Source organism: Artemia sp. Qi Xiang Cuo, chromosome 15 (genome assembly GCF_049724085.1).
Source record: "Artemia sp. Qi Xiang Cuo chromosome 15, ASM4972408v1, whole genome shotgun sequence".
Lineage (NCBI taxonomy): Eukaryota > Metazoa > Arthropoda > Branchiopoda > Anostraca > Artemiidae > Artemia > Artemia sp. Qi Xiang Cuo.
Genome location: NC_142808.1, coordinates 8,877,134 through 8,899,662, shown reverse-complemented (window position 1 = coordinate 8,899,662; position 22,529 = coordinate 8,877,134). Strand labels below are relative to the sequence as shown.

The following is a 22,529-nucleotide window of genomic DNA, read 5'->3' as shown; positions in this document are numbered from 1 at the left end:
GCTGCAAGACTCTATCTATTGTTCTTTGGGATCCCATGTGTCCCTCGTTGAGCTTGAGTGAGCCAACTTTATTACCGCTTTCCATAGTTCATGTGGTACCAAAAGTTGTAATTTTTTAGGGTTTTCCCGAGTCTCCATTATTTTGTAAAGTAGATTTCCATTACTGGAAAACTGTTTAGATTGCGGATTTTTTTGATTCGTTAGTGCTAGTTTTATTTTTCTGCAGTCTATATCATTTGTTTGTAATTCTGCGAATTTTTCGGAAGTTATTCCGAGTGTTTCGGTTAGTTCTCTTTGGTCTTTTCTGGTTCTTTTTCTACGGTCAATAATTTCTCTTGTTTTTTGTTATATTCCTTTTTATCCGCCCTTCTTTTGCTTTTAGGTTTTCTCGGTTTTGTATTTTTTATGAATATCTCGTCATTAAACTGAAATGGGTTTTGTATATTTTGACCATCATTTTCATTAGTGGACGGCACAGCCTTCCTTTTATTTTATTCTTGACTTCGTGTCACCGCATTTACTTTTTTAATCATGGAGGTTACTTTTAGTGTAAGAAAATTTTCGATATTGCCGAAATCCCCCCCCCCTTATAAAACGTCTACTGCAAGAGTAGGTACAACCCCTACTTTTAATTCATTTTTAACCGTATTTCCCTTTTTATTGGCGATTTCTATTATGACCTGAGCCGTCGGACATTTACGTTCTGCTCCATAGTAGCATAGCGCTGCCACTTTATTTTTGTAATTTATGTCGGTTTTCTTTATCAAGTCTTCCCGTACATAGGTTTGGTCGCTGCAGGAATCAATAGCTATGTCTATTGATGGATCATTTAGTTCGTCACATACTTTGTGTGATTCTGCAACTGCGCAAGTTTTCATATTCTCTGGGCTTTTAACCCATGCAGTTCTCTTATACGTTTCAGACTTTTTCCAATTCTCTCGGGATCGATCGTTTTTCGGATGGTCCTATCTTCCGCGTGCCCCATATTCTCTTTTTCAGTAATTATTGTTGTAATTTTTTTTCGCGCGTTAGCAATCTGACGCGTAATGTCCCCTTTTGCGACAGTTATAACATGTAACGTCATACTGTTCCTGTTTTTGGCCGTATTCTCTACGTCTTGATTTTGGCAATTGGTGCTATAGTGGCCACCCGAGTTACAGTGGTAGCATGTTACTTCTCCTTGCGTTTGCCATATTTGGCTAGCATTCTTTTTGTTTTCCGTGTACAGGTATTCTTTCCTACCATTTCCTCCTAACCTTGTTCTTTGTGGGAATGCCTCCCTCCTAATTTCAGTGTGCCTGTCTGCTAATTCGGACATATCTTCAATTGTTTGTGGGTTTTTCTCTTTTAAGTACATTCTCATATTTGGATGGGTATTTTATAAGAATTGTTCCATCGCTGTTTTATTCATTATTCCCTTTATCTTTTCTTATATTTTTTCCGTGTCTTCTAACATTCTACAAGGTTCTAACTCTAACTATTTTAAACACATTTCTTTCAATGTGTACCCGTATTCTTTATAAGTCGTTGTCTCGTTTTCTTTCTCTTCTAAGCCTTCTTCGAAAATGCTCAGGGGAGAGTTGAAACTTTTCAAAAATGGCTTGTTTTAGTTTTTCAAAATCTTTTGAGTAATCCATTAGTAATGCTTTATATGCAATTTGTGTTTTGTAGTTAAGGAAGGGCTGTATTCTCGTCACCAAATTTTCTCTCGGTAATCCGCTTAATTCCACCGTTTTTTCAAAATTGTACATGTATAAATGTAGATCTTCATTTTCTTTCATTGGTTGAAGGTTTATTGCCTGCATTACCTCTACTGTAGACGATTTCTGAGGCTCTTGGGAATTTCTCCCTGCAATCACTTCCATTATGTATTTTCTTTCCTCTCTGTCTGCCTTCTCCTTTTTCTCTCTTTCTTGCCTATCTTTCTCTCTTTCTTTCTCCATGAAATTTAATAGTTGTTGTATCATATCTATTTGGGTTCTTTTTCGCGAGCTCCTACTGTAAATTGAGCTTCTACTACTCCTGCTACTTGGCCTACTATGATTCTCACTGTCTTTATATTATCTTAATTCGTTTTCTGAGTCTGCTCGTTGCATAATATTATTTCTTGCCCGAAACTTCCTTACTTTTTGTACCTTCTCTGAAGGGTGAGTTTGTTTTGTTTTACCCGAACTTTCCTGTAATGAATTTTCCTCATGTATTATCGCCACTTTTTCTTTTGTTTGTGATTCTCTGTCCGAGAATAATTCTTTCTGCATTTGCATTAGACTTTTTTCCTCTTCTCTGGTTCGTACCGGAGATCGTTCTATTACTGATTTTGTTTTGAAGATTTCCTCTTCAAATGTCCCAGAAATGTCTTTTTCACCGGTTTAGTGATATATGGTTCTATTTGTTGGTGTCTTCTAAGGGCCTTTCCAACGGAAGTCGCATACAATTGTGTGTCTAACCCTAATTTTTGTTTAACCGCGGTAGATCTTGTCTGAATTCTCCGTTTGCCCGCCATTATTTCAAGGTTTGCTTAACGTCTTCCGTCCAAATGAAAATCTTTTTTTTCAGTGCAACTTCTGGTCTCTCGCGAAAAATTGCTGCGTGTTAATTATTCATATATTTTTGCACATTAATTAGTTGCGCGATATATTGATTCTTAAATTTTAGCCTATTACCTATCTATTCACTTAGGCTCAACCCAGATAAAAGAGAATTTTCTTTGCGATTTTTTTTTATTATTTTTAATATGTGACAACAATAGGCTACTCTTGTAGGCTAAATTATTTGTCTCTTCGAAAACGCGGAATTCTTTTACTACCAGATTTACTGATACGACCTTACTTGCTGCCACCACTTATTGGAGGTCTAACGTACGGGGGTCACCACTTTTTGAGGCAAAAATGGCGCAAAGAGGTTGCTATGCCACTTACTGGAGGGGGAGAACCCCTTGTCGACCCAAAGTAGTAGGATTTCCGCGGTTACTTCAACGGTTCCGTGTCTACAAGCGTGATCGAATTGTCCAAGGGCCACTTTTAAGGCCAAGGGTTACCGGTAATATTTCTAACTATCTCTTTAGACTCGACCTAGGCTGAAAAATTAAAAGAGTATATAGTATTAAAAAATCTTACTGTAATTAAGACGGTTTTTTACTGTAATCAAGACGGAATAAAGGTTTTTTCATCAAAAGCAACAATTATTTGAGCTTTCATTTATCAAAATTCACATACATTCTTGGAGGTAAACCATTAACACATTTCTTGTGAGATAATGATTCTATTTCAATTTTTGGCTAAACCAGCTTATTACGGTGGTTCATTTCATATTCGTAGGAATGTTGATTCTGTTCGGTGGGTTATTTTTGGCTGACTAATTATTCAATATTAAACATTTTCAGGGTAAGTAGCTTATGCTACAGAACACTGAGACAGGTTTAAATATTACCGCTGTAAGTTCTGGAAGCAAATTAAAAATAATTATGTAACAGAGAAATTAAATTTCAAAAATTGTTATCAATCATTATTTAGTATATTTAGATAGTCTTTAAAATCTGAAATTTAAACACTTAGCGAATAAACGGATTTCACTAATTTTTTTTGTGGTAGTGCTGCTACCCAGTTAATAAGATTATACCACAGAGGAAAAGAGTTTATTTTTAAAACTATTGTGACTAAAAAATTCCTTATTTATACTGTTTTATACAGTATAATTTATATTCCTTATTTATACTTGTTTCGTCGTACGAAACAAGCTCATTTGATGAAACTTCCCAACGTTATAGTGCTTTAAAAACAATCAGGTTTTGAGAAGGTGAAGTTATTGGTTTCTCCAGGAACAACAAATAATTTGATTTGCATTTGAAAATGCGTCAGAAACCTTGACCAATGGAATTGAAACACAATTTTCAGTACCAGAATTATAAAAAGTAAACTTTCTTTCTCTCTTTAATAATATGTTGAATTAGCAAACATAGCATTCTTTACTTAAGTGAACTAATCAGTAAACTAACGTTCACTTTAAAAAGACCGTTAATCCGAAATGCAAGCTGTCAACTGTTTCAAATGTGGGTAGACATATGAGCACTTTTCCAAAGTTCGACTGATAAATAGCATCGAAAAAAAAAATTAATGTTAAGGATTTGAGAGACAGAAAATGAAAAAGGCTTATAAACTAAAAATCCTATACTCCGAGCTAAAAATACTTGTAAAAAATTAAACACAAGCTTAAATTACAATCATAAGTTATTTACAATATAGCCTATATGCTCATACAAGAATAAACATAACGTGACATAAAAAACACACATCTGAAAATACATGCGCCTGAAAATAACACAAACGTTAACATTCACATAATAAATGTAGAACCATCCAGAGCCGTCACGTATAGAAGGGGGGAGGGAGAACGCCCCTTAATATTTTGGGTCAGTCAGTATAAAAAAGTCGGTACAATTATGGCGCTTGGCGCCACGATTTTTTAGACGCTGCTAAAATTCTTTGTAAAGACCACGAAAATAGTGACATTTCATCGACAGAAATTTCGGACTTGATCGGTAAATGCAGCAGTTTTACCGACTCCTGCCGTAATTAAAAAAAATGGTGCTACAATTTTCCATTTGATTAAATAAACAACATTAAAACAGTGACATGATATGTACCGAAATCTGATTCCCGGTTGATAAATGCAGTGGTTTTACCGACTCGTGCAGTGATTTTACGTATTGTATTCAAAACAGAGATTATGCTAATTTCTGAAAAAAAAGTCGGTAATAATGACCAGCCAGTCGGTAAAATCTCTTGTTCCCCTCCCCCCAAACATTTTGGCTAGTAACGACCCTGAAACCATCAGATAAATAACATCAAACACAACATAGCTCGTAAATTCAAACTCCTAACTGAGAAGATGGGTTTAATCAAGTGTCGTAGATTTAGGCAGCAGAAGTTCAATGTCGAAAAAAAACTATATGGCTAGTTGGATACCTGAAATAGGTTAGCTAAAATGATGAAAATATCCTAAGGTTAATACCACAGCTATTACTTCAACATACATTAGATAGCTGTCAGAAACCAAACAACAATCACTCCAAAATTGCACCTTTTGCGCGTCCCCCTTAGAATATTCAAAGCCTCATAAAAAATTGCAGAAGGGACGAAAAAAAGTTCTGGAACAGCTAGACTTCATTAGAAAAATTCTGCCAGAGTAAAGAGTTTCTCTAAGTTCAGGAGTCTAACGGGTATATTGAAAACTGTTCGGCGTCCATCTTTAACGCATATTGGAATTGCAAAAACTTGAGGGTGTTCAAATCAGCCGGAAAACGACGAACAGTTTAACAGAATCAGAAATATTCATATCACAATATTGAATAGTTATTCGTAAAGAATAGCAACTTCAATTTATAACTATACATAAATTAAACGAATGAATAAATTAATTGAATGTTTTTTTTTACTTGGTATTGTTTTATTTAAAGTATATGAATTTAAGTAAATAGATGAATCTTAAATAAAACATTAATTTCTCGTTGTTTTTAATTTATGTATTCATTTACGCACTCCCATAAATTACTCATTTAAAATTTCATTGAATTTGTTTATTTAATACTAATGATTAAATGTATAATATGTTAATAATTAAATAATTTCATTTAATTACTATTTTATTATTTTGTTTAATAACAAATTATGCATGTATAGTTTAATTTAAAATTTTTAAATCATAAATATTTTATTTATTTAACAATTTTATAATTATTCATTTATGTACCTTGAAGCACTATTGAAACAGAAAAATGTATAGCTGAAAATTGCAGCAGTGTGTACTTAGGGCAAATCTCAAGCTAAAGAGAACACGAATTTAAAATATAAATATATTTAAACAAAACATGATTTATTTTGAGTTTGAAAGCAATACATTTCAACTCTGCATTTATATTCCTTAAAAATCACCTCTCGACTCGCTTACTGTTTTGAACAAATGAAATACGGGGTAGTTGTATATGCAAGTATATGCATTACTTACCACTTGAAAATAGTATTACCTCAGAGCAAGTTAAAATATATAGAGAGAATGTTAATAGAATTTCCTTTCAAACAGAAGTACTGCACAGTACTACACTTTGCTTACGTTTTATACCGCCGTAAATTCTTTACTTACTGGTGAACTTACCAAACTTGTAAAGTACTATAAAAGAGTTATCTTACCTTGCGCAGGCTGCTTTAATAGATAATAGAAGTAAATTAGCTATAGCATGGGAAAAGTTGGCAAAAGCAGCTACCAACATTGCGGTATCTACAAGTGGTAATTTACAGCTTTGCAAGTTATAGATTGGAAGGACCACTCTTCTGAAGAAAATATCTTAATAAAATAAAAGGAGTGCCAGTAGATTCCCCATTTTATGCTTCTTGTCAATATGATAGCCATTACTCTGACAATGCAGTCCCCCCTGACGTTCCTATATATAGCCCTGATAATATGTTTCTTCATTACTAACGTCTAGTCATACGTCATGGGTTCTTTGAGAAAATGAGGTTCCCACAGTGTATCTTCGTCTGTAATTGAGTGTAGAATTTATCAAATTATTATTTGAAATGTTTTTCAAAAAGTAGATTAGACTGGAATGACAAAAGAAGGATAATCTGGTCAATAGACGCATGGTGCATATTATAAAGTATGAACTTCATTTTTTAAGTGTTTTCTTTTGGCTTTTTATATCCGTGGCTTTTTGTAAAAAAAAGGGTTGAAGTTTACTTTTTTCCCAAAATAGGTTAAGCATATGGTTCCAAAGAACTGTCTGTTTAAAATAGGCTTATCTTAAATTCTGACCGAGTTATAAATTGTTCTTAAAGGGCATAAAAAAAGCGCAAGTCCCTTATGTTTTGACTAACGAGCAATTCAGCAATTTGGACATTTCCAGTGACCTTTGATAAAAATTTAACTAGGAATCAGTCTTTAAAGTTTCAAGTTTCTAAGATTCTGATTTGTGATAAACATTTTTATTATATGTTTTTATTTTCATTTTACTCTTCTATAAAAAAGAAAGAAGAGTGGACATAGCATTTTGCAGAAAGGAAAGAAAAGTGGACCCTTTTTGCATACGCCACGATATATCCTAGGGGTATATCTTAAACCAACAGGAGAGGTGGGACAAATTGTCAGATAAGTGACCATGATATTTGGAAAGAGCATAAAATAAATAGTCTTATGATGCTGCTTTTGTTTTTTCAACATGTTTTCTTCAGATGAATACTGTTTGCAAGGAAAAAGAGTTTAGTAATTCTAGAATGGTACCCACTTTTTTCAGAACACCATATAAATTGTTTCGTATCCTTTTTTCCTATACGCAAGGTAAAAAAATAAAGGAAACTCACTGAATGAAAAAAGACATACTGGGAACTCACAACTGGAAACTCACAACTGGAAACTGGAAACTCACAGTCCCTTGGTTGCCATTATAGGAAAAACAAATTCTTTGAGAAGTTTCTGATAAAAAAGAAAAAACAGCTGCCACCACCTATCATTACAAACAAATCATAAAGCAAATTATAAAACATAAATTAGCTGCACATATCTCTATATCTGGTTTTAAACTTTTTCTTAGAATTCGACAGCAATAGAAAGAATTTTTTTTTCCAAATAGATAATAATGGTTCATTTTTTTCACATTGTTAAAACCTATAATAATCTCTGCAAATAACCTAGACCTAGCTATTTTATTATTCAAGAACATAGTTAGACAAAAATTATCCTACCCCTTTCCAGGAAGTTCCAGGCTGAATCCAGATATACAGGGTTCCAAACATATTTTTCGTATTTTAAAACCTAGCCTAAGTTATGCAAACTAACTTAACCCTACCTATTTCAATATTAATTAAAACAACTTATTCAACCAAATAAGTTTTAAAAAAAAACTAAAGAACTCCGTTAAACAAAAATGAACAAAAATACAATCAAATAATCTACCAAGAATACAACTACCACAAATCAGCATCAATAAATAAAATGAAACCCATGACAAACAGAAATTAAAATAAATAACAGAGTCAAAGTCAAAACCAGCAGCGATTAGTATGAGTGGGGCTCTAAACCCCAAGCTTTCTAAAACCCGGAATATAATTTGTAATTTACTGAAAAAAGTTCCAATGAATTTACCGAAAAAAAGGTGCATTGTCAGTTTAATATAATATAAGCTGATATTTATTCCTTAAAATCATAGTTGATTTATTATTTCTTAAAGTTATAAAAGTAAAAAAATTTAATAGAGTTTTTCAGTAAACTGCAAATTATGTTCTGTCTTTTACAAAGCTTGGGATTTAAAACCCTACTCATATTAATTTTTGCTCGTTTTGAATTCGACTCTTATTTATTTTAATTTCTGTTTGTTTTCGGTTTCAGTTATTTACTGATACTAATTTGTGGTATTTGTATTCTTGGTAGATTATTTGATTCCATTTTTGTTCATTTGGATTTAATGGTGTTCCTTACTTTTGTTAAAAAATTTATTTTGTTGAAAAAGTTTTTATATTAATTTCTGTTCGTTTTATATCGACATAGTCTTTTTCTGGGAAAAAGACTGAGGCTATTCCAAAGTTAAACTACCATCCCTTCCATAAAAACCTGATATACCCCTTGGGAAAAGCTTACAACCCTTGCCTCTAATTTCTTGGCTTTGTTTCAACCCCAAAGGCATTGTTATACGATATCTAGACCATTTTGAATAGAATGGTTTTCTCAAAATTTCTATTAAATGCATTTCAGGACAATACGACGTGTGTGTGTGTGGGGAGGGGGATGGTAGCTGCCCTCCAATCACTTTGACTCTTAACAAGAGCACTAGAGCATCTGATTACCAATCCAATGAGCCCCTCCAAAGTTTATATGACCATGTTTTCTACAAAAACCTTATATTTCCCAAGGGCATAACTTACAACCCAAACCCTGAGGGCTGGGGGCTTTGTTATCTTCAAAGACAAAATTTCTAGACAATTCTTATACACTGAAAAAAATGGCTATCTCAAAATTTTGATTGGAAGGGCTTAGGGAAATGATAGGCAAGGGGGGAGGGGCATCTGCCCTCTGATCAATTTCTACTAATAAAAAAGGCACTGATCTTCTCAATTTCCAATCGAATGAGCCCGTTTTAAAGCTTGTACGACAAAAATTTCTATAAAAACCTTATATGCCCCAAGGGCATAACTTGCGACCCTTGTTCTGAGGGCTATGGAGGGAGGGTTGTGATCCTCAAAGACACAATTTCCAGACCTTTTAACTACGTTGAAGAAAATGGCCATATCAAAATATTGATCGGAAGTGTTTGGGGAAATATTGGGCATGGGGGAGATTCTCCCTCCGATTACTATCAACTATTAAAAAGGGCAATAGCCTTTTCAATTTCCAATCGAATGAGTCCTTTTTGAAGTTTTACAACGATACTTTCTATAAAAATATTATATGTTCCTAGGGTATAAATTATAACCTTAGCCAAGAGGGCTGTGGGGGAGGGGGGTGTCACCCTCAAAGGCCTAAATTCCAAAAAAATCAACTACGTTGAACAAAATGGCTATCTCAAAATTTTGATTGGACTTTTTTGGGGAACTGGTAGGCGTGAGAGGGGAGTTAGTTACCCTCCAATCCCTTTCGACTATTAAAAACTGTACTACCCCTCTCAATTTCCAATTGAATGAGCCCTTTTTGAAGTTTCTTAGACAACGTTATCTATAAAAACCTTATATGCTCCCCAGGGCATAACATACAACCTTTGCCCTGTTAGCTCTAGAGGTTTTGTCATCTTCAAAGACATAATTTCCGGATCTTTCTACTACGTTGAAAAAAATGGCTATCTAAAAATTTTGATTGTATGTGTTTGGAGAAATGGTGGGCATGAGAGGAGGGTTAGCCACTTTTCCTTCACTTTCGGCTATCAAAAAGGGCACTAACCCTTTCAATTTCTAATCTAATGCGCCTTTTTTTAAGTTTCTACAACATCACTTTCTGTAAAAAAAACCTTATATGCTCCCGGGGCATAAGTTACAACCCTTGCCCTGAGGGGTGTGGGGGGGTTTTCATCCTCAAAGACATAATTTCTAGAACTTTCAACTACGGTGAACAAAATGGCTGTCTCAAAATTTTGATATGATGTGTTTGGGAATTGGTGGGCGTGAGATTGGGTTTAGTTGCCCTTCAATCCCCTTCAACTATTAAAAAGGTCACTAGCCCTTTCAATTTCCCATTGAATGAGCCCTTTTGAAGTTTCTACGGCAATGCTATCTGTAAAAAACTTATATGCCCCCAGTGCATAACTTAAAAACCTTGCCCTGAGGGGTCGGGGGGTTGTCATCCTCAAAGACATAATTTCCAGAACTTTCAACTACGTTGAACAAAATGGCTATCTTAAAAATTTTGATTTGATGTGTTTAGGGAAATGGTGGGCGTAAGAGGGAGGTTAGTTGCTCTCCAATCACTTTCGACTATTAAAAGGACACTAGCCCTTTCAATTTTAAATGGAATGAACCCTTTTTGAAGTTTCTACAAAAAAAACTTTCTATAAGAACCTTATATGCCCCCAGGGCATAGCTTACAACCCTTGACCTGACGGCTGTGGCGGGGGGGGGGGAGTTATCATCATCAAAGACAAATTTTCCAGAACTTTCAACTACGTTGAAAAAATGGCTATATCAAAATTTTTATTGTATATGTTTGGGGAAATAGTGGGCGTAAGAGGGGGGTTGGATGCGATCCAATCACTTATGACTATTAAAAAGGGCACTAGCCCTTTCAATTTCCAATTCAATGAGCCCTTTTGGAAGTTTCTACGACAAAATTTTCTGCAAAAATCTTTATATACCCCCATGGCATAATATACAACCTTTGCCCTGAGGGCTCTGAGGGGGTTATCATCCTCAGAAACCTAATTTCCAAAACTTTCAACTACGTTGAACGAAATGGCTATATCGAAATATTTATTGGATATGTTTGGGGAAATGATGGGCGTGAGAGGGGGGCTAGTTGCCCTCCATTCCCTTTCAACTATTAAAAAGGGAACTAGCCATTTCAATTTCCAATCAAATGAGCTCTTTTTCAAGTTTTTATGACAAAGCTTTCAATAAAAACCTTATATGCCACTAGGGCATAACTTACAACCCTTGCCCCGAAGACACTGGGGGAGTGTCCTCCTCAAAGATATAATTTTCAGAACTTTCCAGCTACGTTGAACAAAATGGCTATCTTCAACATTTTGATTGGATGTGTTTGGGAAAATGGTGGGCGTGGAAAGGGTGTTAGTTGCCTGCCCATCACTTTCGACTATTTAAACGGCACTAGCCATTTCAATTTCTAATCGAATAACCCCTTTTTGAAGTTTTTACGATAATACTTTCTATTAAAAACTTATATGCCCCCAGGGCATAACTTACACCCCTTGCCCTGACCGCCGTGGAGGGGAGAGGGTGTCATCTTCAAAGACTTAATTTCCAGAACTTTCAATTTCGTTGAACAAAATGGCTATCTCAAAATTTGGTTTGATATGTTTGGGGAAAAGGTGGGGGTGAGGGTTAGTTGCCATCCAATCCCTTTCGACTATTAAAAAGGGCAGTAGCCTTTTGAAGTTCCAATTGAATGAGCCCCTTTTCAAGTTTCTATGACAAAGCTTTCAATAAGAACCTTACATGCCCCCAGGACATAACTTATAACCCTTGCCCTGATGGCTCTGGGGGGAGTGTTCTCCTCAAAGACATATTTTCAAGAACTTTCAACCGCGTTGAACAAAATGGTTATCTCAAAATTTCAATTGGATGTGTTTGGGGAAATGGTGGGCTTGGAAGGGGTGTTAGTTCCCTTCCAATCCCTTTCGACTATTAAAAAGGGCACAAGTCCTTCCAATTTCCAATCGAATGAGCCCTTTTCGAAGTTTCTACGACAACTCCTTCGATACGAAGTGCCCTGGTTTAAACCAAAAAAAAAATACATTGTGCCAACATCGTTCTTTACATAGGCAGCGCAATTTCACTGCCTATGATTCAAGAAAGACAGCTTAAAAAAAATCTACCTGTTTTCAGGAAATTCCCGATTGTATCCTAATAGACCTAACCTTTATGGGAATTCCAGATTTTATAACACTCAAATTCAGCTTGTTTGGGGATTTTTTAGTTCTATTGTCACTAGCGTAGGTAGTTTTTATTCAGTTTCTTCTAAGTGGAGTCCCTTTACTCTAGTTTATCAGAAAATTTATGACATATAAGAACATTTTCTCTGTTAAGTTTTCTCAATATTTTCTCTGTATGCACAAAATACCCTTTTTTTTTCAGCGAAAAACGCACTTGGCAAACTTGTTATTGCCTAACTGCGCTCACTACGGTAGGAGGTTCTGGTCCTTTGCACTTATAAGGTCTCTGCTTCGTTCAACCACTACGAAAAGCTATATTTTGATGTGAAACTTACTATATGCTTAGTCTTTATATATAACCCCTATATTTAGTTTGAGCTTTAATCAATGAAAATCAGGTTCCAAGTCGCTTTACTATAATTTTCTATATTCTCATTATATTTTTTGCACACAGTCGTGTTTAAAATGTGTCAACACTGACATATTCTGAAAAATATGAACAATAGTTTAATAAATAATCAATTTAAACGACCCTATTCCCACTCGTCCTAATGGTGTTTATGTAGCTTAATTCAATATCTAACCAGACCTTTTTTAAAATTCAAAAATCTTTCAAACAGATATTCACTATTTTGTTGAAAATGAAATAAATGGCATTTAACGTATAAGTATTTAAAATACTGGAACACAGGAGAAATTAGTATTGAACAATTATACAATTTAAAATTTTAAAAATTAAATTGAAAATAAGATTGAAAGTGGGAGCGACACAGAAAATCTTTTTAAAATGGATCTTCTCCATATTATGCAAGAAAATATTATAATGTTTCATCCACTAATGACCAAAGACAAAACTTAGTTGCCAAAGCTTTTTCAACACCATATCAAATTTTCTGGAAAAAGAAATATCACCTGATATTTTTGTGTGGAGCCGTGAAATAATGATTTATAATTAGCCAATACTGAACAAGCTACCACCCGGGTACGCCATAAAATCGAATTTAAATAATTATTCATTTTTGTCACCACATGCTACCTATAATAATTTTAAAATAAAGGATAATTACTTACATGGTAGTATTGTTATTGTTCAAGGTTTTCCTAAAAGAGCTACTTCTGCTTTTAGGTTCTCCCTCATCAGCCAGCAGGTTTTGATGGAGTGATCCTTTGCTGCCACTCTGTTTGTGGGTGGCCATACCCATTAATGTCTCAAAAAGTGAGGCTTTCTGCACAGTGATTGAAAAAAAGAAAATGCAGCGGGGTAAGCAAAGCTTTGACTCGATAAATTTGACCAGAAGCATGGTAATTGCCACTTGATTATAATGAAATTAAATTGGAAATTGAAATTGAATATGATAATTGACGTTTGATTATGATGAAATTCAATTGGAAATTGAAATTGAACATGGCAATTGACGTTTGATTATGATGAAATTGAATATGGTAATTGACGTTTGATTATGATGTGAATTGAAATTGACATTAAATATGGTAATTGACGTTTAATAATGATGAAATTGAATTTGAAATTGATTATGGTAACTGAAGTTTAATTATGATGAAATTTAATTCAAAATTGAAATTGAATGTTGGAATTGATGTTTGATTATGATAAAATTGAAGTGACAATTGATAATGAATACGGCAATTGACGTTTCATTTTGTTAAATTGAATTGGAAACTGAAGTTGAATACGGTGATTGACGTTTAACTATGATGAAATTGAATTGGAAATTGAAATTGAATACGATAATTGACGTTTGATTTTGATTAAACAGAATTGGAAATTGAAACTGAATTAGCGTTTGATTATGATGAAATTGAATTAGAAATTAAAATTGAAAATAGTAATTGACGTTTAGTTATGATTAAAAGGAAATCAAAATTGAAAGTGAATGTAGTAATTGACGTCTGATTATAATGACATTGAACTGGAAATTGAAATTCAATACGGTGATTGACGTTTGATTTTGATTAAATTGAATTGAAAATTTAAATTGAATACGGTAATTGACGTTTGATTGTGATTAAATTGAACTGGCAATTGAAATTGAATATTTTAATTGACGTTTATTATGATGGAATTGAATTGGAAATTGAAATTGAAAATGGTAATTGACGATTTATTTTGATCAAATTGAATTAGAAATTGAATATTGTATGTGATGTTTGATTAGGCCTACTGTGAAATTAAATTGAAAATTGAAATTGAATATAGATTCGGAGACCACACTGCCTTTCCATGACGATAAATTAAAACCGTATAAAATAAAAAGTGATCGTCATCAGTAGTAAAACTAAACTAAAGCAATTTAAAAAAAGAGCTTATATATGAAATTAAAAAAATACATATTGCTTAATTCTCTAATTCTTTTCAAAGCAAAGGTGGAGGCTAGCCTCTTTGACCTTCTTTATTTCGGTTCATTAGCGTTCATTGATATAATATTTGAACAGAGATCAACTACATTGGGTGAATTGAACACTACTCTGTCAGATTTTTATAAATTATCATCGATAGAGTTCAGCCCAAATTCACCTGCATCCCGATTCAAAGCAATATTCTTGAATAACATTTTCTTTATTTCAAGAGTTTTACGAATATTTTGTTTTAAACCCCAATCCCTAGAAATCAAAGAGACATTCTCGAACAAAATAAAATATTCTGGAATCTTGAAAATATGTTCTGAAAGGGCTGAAGTAAAATTTTCAGACTTAAAATCTTGCTTTAAAGCCGAAGAAATAGAATCTTTATGCGGTAATAATCTCATTTACAAACTCTGGTTAGTACATCCCACATATGAGCTTCCGCAAGTACATGGGATCAGACAAACCCCACTTTGTTGCCCCAATGAAGTCAGATCCTTCCCAGAATTTAGAAAACTACCCAAAGTATTATTACTCTTTAAAGCTACCCTTAGACCATTACTCTGTAAAATTCTTTTAAGTTCTTCACTTATCCCGGGTACATATGGTTAGGAACAAAAAACATTCTTCTCCCGAGTTGTCTCCAAGACTTCCTTAGAAATCTCTAGAAACCTTTTCTTCTCTTTGAAAAAGTCTGGCTAATTGACCACTCTGGATACATGTTGCCTATTAGTATTTTTCTTAGAAAAGACAACTCCTCCTCAAAAAATTTGGAGAGCAAATACAAAAGATCCGGCCAGTTAAAGAGATGATCAAACCGATTTTACTTGGCGAGCGTCACCGGAGCTATAAGACAAAATCTATTGTTATTGGTCGGTTTTCTGTAAATTTTAAAATCCAGACAATTTTCATTTTTTAAAAGAAGAACATCAAGAAAGGAAGTTTCAAATTCTCTTCTATTTCAACAGTCAACTTTAAATCCCCCCAAAAACACTTAAGATATTCTAAAAACCCTTTTAATTCCCCCCCCCCCCATAATCCCATACTGAAATTATGTCATCCATATACCGGCTCCCTAAAAATATGTTTAAAAAATATGAATCTAACGCAATTTTTTCAATATTCTCCACAAAAATATTAGTTAATAAAAGAGATAAAGGACCCCCATAGGTAAACCATTTACTTGTTCGAAAAACTCCCTTCTGAATTGAAAAAATAAGAGAAGTTATTGCACAACCTTACTAAATACATAATTGCAGAAACTTCCAAATATGTTTTGCCACTAGTCAAATCCAAATTTCTTAACGGGTCTAGAAGAGTTTCGGCTGCTTCTACGTCAATATTTGTGTACACTGATATAATGTCGAAGCTTGAAATCAAAGAACTTAGAAGAAATTTCTACTTTTTTCAGTTTTTCAACCAAATTCGAAGAATTCTTAATGTACGAAATTCGTGTAGACAAAAGTGGTTTACAGATTGCCACTAACCACTTGCTTAAAACACTTGTTGGTGGCCTTGTCCTTGCCCAAATTGGTCGTAAGGGTAGGTTAGGCTCATGAGTTTTGGGAAATCCTTATAACTTAGGGCACAAGGAACTGCGTGGCAGGCATTTGTAATAAAGTTGAGGTGTAATTTTTCCTTCATCCTTTAAGCACTTCAACTCGTTCTTAAACTTATTTGTAAAAGGGTCTGTTGGATTATACGATAGCTTCTTGTATGTTTTTTCATCATTTAGTAAACTTCTTAATTTTGATTCGTAGTCCTCGGTATTCATGACATACTGAGTCATGAACACTGAGGATTTTCTTCAAGTTCTTTGCTTTCAAGCTTCGACATTATATCAATGTAAAAAAATATTGACGTAGAAGCAGCCAAAACTCTTCTAGAAAGAAAGCTGTTAAGAAATTTGGAATTTATTAGTTGCAAAACATATTTGGAAGTTTCTGTAATTATGTATTTAGTAAGGTTGTGCAATAAGTTCTTTTACTTTTTACAATTCAGAGGGGAGCTCTTTCGAGCACGTAAATGGTTTACCTATGGGGGCCCCTTTATCCCCTTTATTAGATAATATTTTTGTGGGGAATATTGAAACAATTGCGTTAGATTCATATTTTTTAAAACACATTTTTTGGGGCCAGTATATGGATGACATAATTTGAGTTTGGGATTATGGGGAGGAGGAATCAAAAGGGTTTTTAGAACATTTTGATTGTTGGGGGGGGGGGTCAAAGTTTACTGTTGAATTAGAAGAAGGGGAAACTTCCTTTTCTTGATGTTCTTCATTTAAAAATGAAAATAGTCTGGATTTTAAATTTACAGAAAACCAACAAATAACAATAGATTTTTGTCTTATAGTTCCGGTCACGCTTGCCAAGTAAAAATCGGCTTGATCATTTCTTTAACTGACCGAATCTTTAGTGTTTGCTCTCCAAAATGTTTTCAGGAGGAGTTGTCTTTTCTAAGAAAAATACTAATAAGCAACATGTATCCAGAGTGGTTAATTAACCAGACTTTTTCAAAAAGAAGAAAAATGTTTCTAGAGATTTCTAAGGAAGTCTTGGAGACAACTCGGGAGAAGGGTGTTTTTTTGTTCCTTACCATATGTACGCGGGCTAAGTGAAAAACTTAAAAGAATTTTATAGAGTAATGGTTTAAGGGTAGCTTTAAAGACTAATAATACTTTGGGTAGTTTTCTAAATTCTGGGAAGGATCTAACTTCATTGGGACAACAATGTGGGATTTATCAGATCCCCTGTACTTGCGGAAGCTCATATGTGGGGTATACTAGTCAGAGTTTGAAATAAGATTATTATAGAATAAACATTCTATTTCTTTGGCTTTAAAGCAAAATTCTAAGCATTAAGATTTTACTTCAGCCCTTTCAGAACATATTTACAATTTTCAGACCATTTTATTTTTTCGAGAATGTTTCTTTGATTTCTAGGGATCGGGGTTTAAATCGAAATTTTCGTGAAACTCTTGAAATAAATAAAATCTTATTCAAGAATAATGCTTTAAATCGGGATACATGTGAATTTGGGCTGAACTCTATTTATGATAATTTATTAAAATCTGACAGAGTAAACTTCAATTCACCCAATGTAGTTGAACTCAGTCTATTTGTTATATCATTGAACGCTAATGAACCGAATCCAAGAAGGTCAAAGAGGCTAGCTTCTGCCTTTGCTTTGAAATGAATTAGAGAATTACAGAATATGTTTGACGGTCACTGTATATGTGACCGAAATATCTGGTATTTTTGTGAATTTCTATACACTGTCTGTTAAAAAGGATTTTATCCCTATTTTGAACTTTTATTTTATCGAAATTGAATATGGTAATTGAAGTTTGATTATGATGAAATTGAAGCGGAAATTGAAATTGAATGTGGTTACTGACGTCTGATTATGATGAAATTGAATTAGAAATTGAAATTAAATATGGTAATTGACGCTTGATTATGACGAAATTGAACAGAATTTATTCAAAGTAGATTTATGCATAATGTCATGTATGCGCAACACTTAATAGCTCCAACATATATTGATGAAAGAAGCTTATTGATTTTTAGCATATTTAGTTTTCTTTGGCAGGGTAAACCTACAATTGAGACTTTGGGATCCAGGTCAGTTCTCTTTTGATCTAAAGGCGGGGTATTGATTTTCCAAATATGATACCCAAAAAATAAAGGTATCTAGCATCGGGGGTACCGATTGTTTGATATTGATTTTTCTTAATAACAGTTGTACAACATAACTTTGAATTCAAATTAAAGAAGTAAAAATCTAACTGAATCCTGGGTTTCCAAAGGGCTGAAACCATTCTGACTTACGTCAGGTTACAACTTTAAGCCTACTTAAGCATTGATCAACAATTCCATCATGAGAATCGTATTATGTTATATATCATTTTAACTGCATTTTTTTAAACTGCAATTACTCGTTGTAAAAAAAGAAGACGTCAAGAGTTCTAAGCATTTTTCGGCTGATGCGTATTGTAATTTTCCCCCATAAGTGACACGACACGTATTAGAGTTCTCTTGTACATCAAATGTTCATCAAGTGCTTTGAATTATTTATTTTCAAAGCTTTCCCAAGTGCTTTTAACTTCTATAGTGAAATTTTTATTTGGAATAATCAAACATATAAGGTTAAATACCTTGATTTATATAATAATGTGTTATATACAAAACTTTTCGAAAATAGAGCATGGATACAGAAAGGGATGTTATGTCAGATAGAGGGGATATTAAGGATATCGTGGGGTATTAGAAATATGAGTGATATTATAAAATATCGATGTATTATAAAATAATTTTAATGAAGTTACTAATCTTGTTTTGTACATCGACTAAATATGTCGGTAAATCTGGTTATTGCGGTTGTTGCAAGATTAGATGGGATTAGTGAATTCACCCAAAAAATTGGCACGACTAAATTCTATTGAAAATTTGGATGCTAATTCCTAATTTCGATCCTCAGGAAAATCAATAAAGTATGTCGAAGATGAAGTGGTTATCTTCTCTTATATCTCCGTGCACAAAAGGGTACCAACACGAGATAAAGGTACGTGGCAGTGTTGCCAACAGTTTGAAATAAACTGCACCAGTCTCCCAACTAAAATTGTGCTGCAAGAGATTAGTTTTTTCCATCTTAACAGTAGGCTGAAAAATGTGTCGTAACAAGAGACATTTTTTCAATAAACTAAAGCTCGAACAGGTATCCGAGTCAGAAGGGAGCAAGTAAAGCCATAATTTACTGGGAAATTGACGTTTTACAATTTTAACGCGTTGACAACGCTGGTAAGCGGGGTTATATATGGGGAAGAACAGAAGATGACCATATCAATTTCTAAATTACTTAATTAATTCTCGAGAGCACCGAATTCAGTAATTTTAAAAGTGTTATGCTTACAAAATCTACTCAGTAATACACAAGAGATATAACTGAGAACAAATATTCGACATGATGCCTTCAACCCTCCCCTCCCTCCCAACGTATAAATATGATGTATTCAAATTAAAAAAATGATGATGTTGTGATGCACCCATAGCTGTTCTAACCGAATAAAGGAGAAATTTTCCCCGGAACCAAATATAAGAAATTATTAGAGCTGAAAAATTATTTAACTGATAAAAGAATTATTTAATTGATAAAAATTTCAATGAACACAGGAAACTCCCAGGCAATAGACTTGGAGATGCTACAGCACCAATTATTTTATTAGCTGGACTATCTTGGGCACCAGAATCAGCAAGACACAATCCCGACTCTAAATGTCTCTGTGTCCCGAAATTACAATTCTGCTACTGTGCACTTCTTTAAATCCTAGGGAATACTAATCCGCGTACCGAAGATCAGATTTTAGTAAGTACCCAAATTTAATTTTGATTCATTTGAAAACAATTTCAATGACTGTGGTGTTCGGTCGAGTCTCATTCAGTAATTCTCTTATTCATACTATTATAATAATAGTACACTAGTGTAATAATAATAACTGTTATAATAATAGTATAATAATTGTCATTCAATATTATAATTTTGAGAAACCTGGAACACAAAACCCTAACTTGATATGGTTAGATAGGCTTGAGATATTGCTCTTTAAGGCTCAAAATAGTATCGGCATTTAAATGAAATGTAAAGGGGGGGGGGATATTTTCAAATTCTAGGGTTAAGGCAATTTTAATTTTTTTTAAAGTTTTTTGGCTAACTTGTTTAAAAAAATATCATAAATTATATTATTATGAGTCATTCAATATTATAGTTTTGAGAAACCTGGAACACAAAACGCTAACTGGATATGGTTAGTTAGGCTTGAGATATTGCTCATTCTGGCCCAAAATAGTATCGGCATTTCACTCAAATGTAAAGAGGGGGGGGGATATATTTTCATAATCTAGGGTTGGGGAAATTTTAATTTTTTTAAAAGTTTTTTGGTGAGTTTGTTTTTCAAATAAAAATACAATAAATTACATTATTAAGAGTCAAGGGAGATCTAGGGGGAGGGCAAATGTTAACCCTCCTCCCAATTGGCACTACTAAATGAAGCGTGAACTAAGTATCAAAGGCCATATATAAAAGGTTACAGCATTAGGCATGCGAAAAAAAGCTGTTTGTCACGCTCTCCATGTTTGAAATTCTTTTTGGCCGATTAATATACGAAAAAGGAATTAAAGACAAAAATTTAAATTAAAGAGCTGGTTTTTAAGAGAATAGGGTAAGATTACCACACTTCTGGAATGGTTGGATAAGGTTAAGGTATTTCTAACTACATAAATAGGGTGAATTATAAAACACATGTAACATCATAAAAGATTATAATACAGTGCCCTATAACAAAAAAGAAACAGCTTTGTCTTCCTTCCTAGATTCTTTTTTGGTCGATTTATTTTAAGAGGAGTTAAAAAGAAACAAATATATCAATTAAAAGTTTGGTTGTTAAGAGATATGAATTACTTTACCATGTTTCAGGAATCATTAGATAAAATTGGAGTGTTTCTAACTAGGAAATAAGCGTTAAGTATGTAAAAAAGGTAAATCATAAAAAAATAAACATTGTACATATGATAAAAATAAAAAACAAATCATTTTAGTCATGTTTTTCATATTAAAATATGTTTGAGTGATTTGTTTTAAGAAGAGGAAAATAAAAACAAATTTATAGGTAAAACGTCTTGTTTCTAAGGCTTTCATTAATTTTCAAACTTAAAATAAATATTAAAGCATATTTTGTCACCAATCTAGTACGCTGTCTTATCTGCTAAGACTCAGATTTGGGATTTTCGTACTTTGAATAAGCTAATAACCCAGTCTAAGATCATCTTGAAATTTTCAGACTTTTCAAAATTTTGACTTAGGATTCTGAGAAGAGTCTTAAAATTTAAAAATGTCAAAATGACTTTAAACTCTGGTTTTTGGTTTATTCAAATCACATTAGTCCAAAATCCGATTTATGGCAGACACGATACTATATAGCATATGCGACAATTTACGAATACTTCGGCACAAGTGATTAGATTTCAAGAACTGTTAACCCAAAATGATTTTTATGATTTGAATGGTGTAGCTGATTGTTATCTTACGACAGTGACAGAATAGAGTAAACTTTCTTGGTCTGCTAAAAAAGCAAAAAGAAAAAAAAAATCTGTTAAATTAGGATTATTTATTACAGCTTAAACTGAACTCTATGCGCTTAATATTTCTTTAATTCAAGTTAAACAAAGAAAATAAAACTTCAAACCTCTATAGAAGACGAAACTCAATCTCCAAGGTTAAGCCTCATTGGTATACCGCAAAGAAAATTATTTTTTCTTCAGAGTAAATATTTTGATTGGAACACTTTCTGAACTTAAAAAATTAGAAAACAGTTAAGTGACTTTTTCAAAAACAACAATCCTTTTAACTGTTAAACAATATAAACTGAATAATTTTTTTGAAAATATGCTCCATCTATATCACATATGACAGATTTTGTGAGGTTCGTACTCCACTCATTTTTGAGGATCAAGACACTTCGAGGACATAGTTATATATATAACTATGAGAACATCTAAAGATTAGACAAATAAAGGAGTCTGGTAAGAATAAAAAAAGGCCTACAATAGTTCTTAAGCAACAGTTAGGGTTCATAAACTGTCTCAGATAACGACATAGAGTACACGGTTTATTTATTTGTTTCTATATAATCATTAAGGTGAAAGTTCAAGGAAGTGACTAGAAGTTTTTACACAGATGAATCTATGACTTATTTTACTGATGTTATCAAAATTCCAGACGAAAAACTTGGAATACAATAGCAGTAGAAGTTTCTCAAATCTAGACGTCAGGTTTGTTTATAGTTAATTTTAAATCTATGATAACTGCTTATTCAAGGTTCACTGCTTGCGCGTATGCTTCACAAAGAAAAGAGTCAAATGCAAACTCGTTGACATCCAGTCAATTTGAGAGTAGTTTCATTTTAATGAATGGAAAAATTTGTTATTGGTTAATAAACCTTTGTTTAGAGGCTAGTTGCTTCTACAATGCAAAATATTGAAGACCTGTATGATAAGGGTTTTCTTGGGATTTCTACAAAGATCTTG

At 33.3% G+C, this 22,529-nt stretch overlaps 1 protein-coding gene across 1 annotated transcript in view; it reads right to left on the bottom strand.

The window, feature by feature from the left end:
- The window catches only part of cac (calcium voltage-gated channel subunit cacophony), a 534,146-nt gene that overhangs the window by 34,451 nt on the left and 477,166 nt on the right, over window positions 1-22,529 (bottom strand). Inside the window, exons 38-39 of the mRNA XM_089100885.1 lie at window positions 13,154-13,308; window positions 6,186-6,198 (exon numbers count right to left, since the gene is read on the bottom strand). Of these exons, the coding sequence (XP_088957011.1) occupies window positions 6,186-6,198; window positions 13,154-13,308 (168 nt within the window). The remainder of the gene's footprint in view (window positions 1-6,185; window positions 6,199-13,153; window positions 13,309-22,529) is intronic.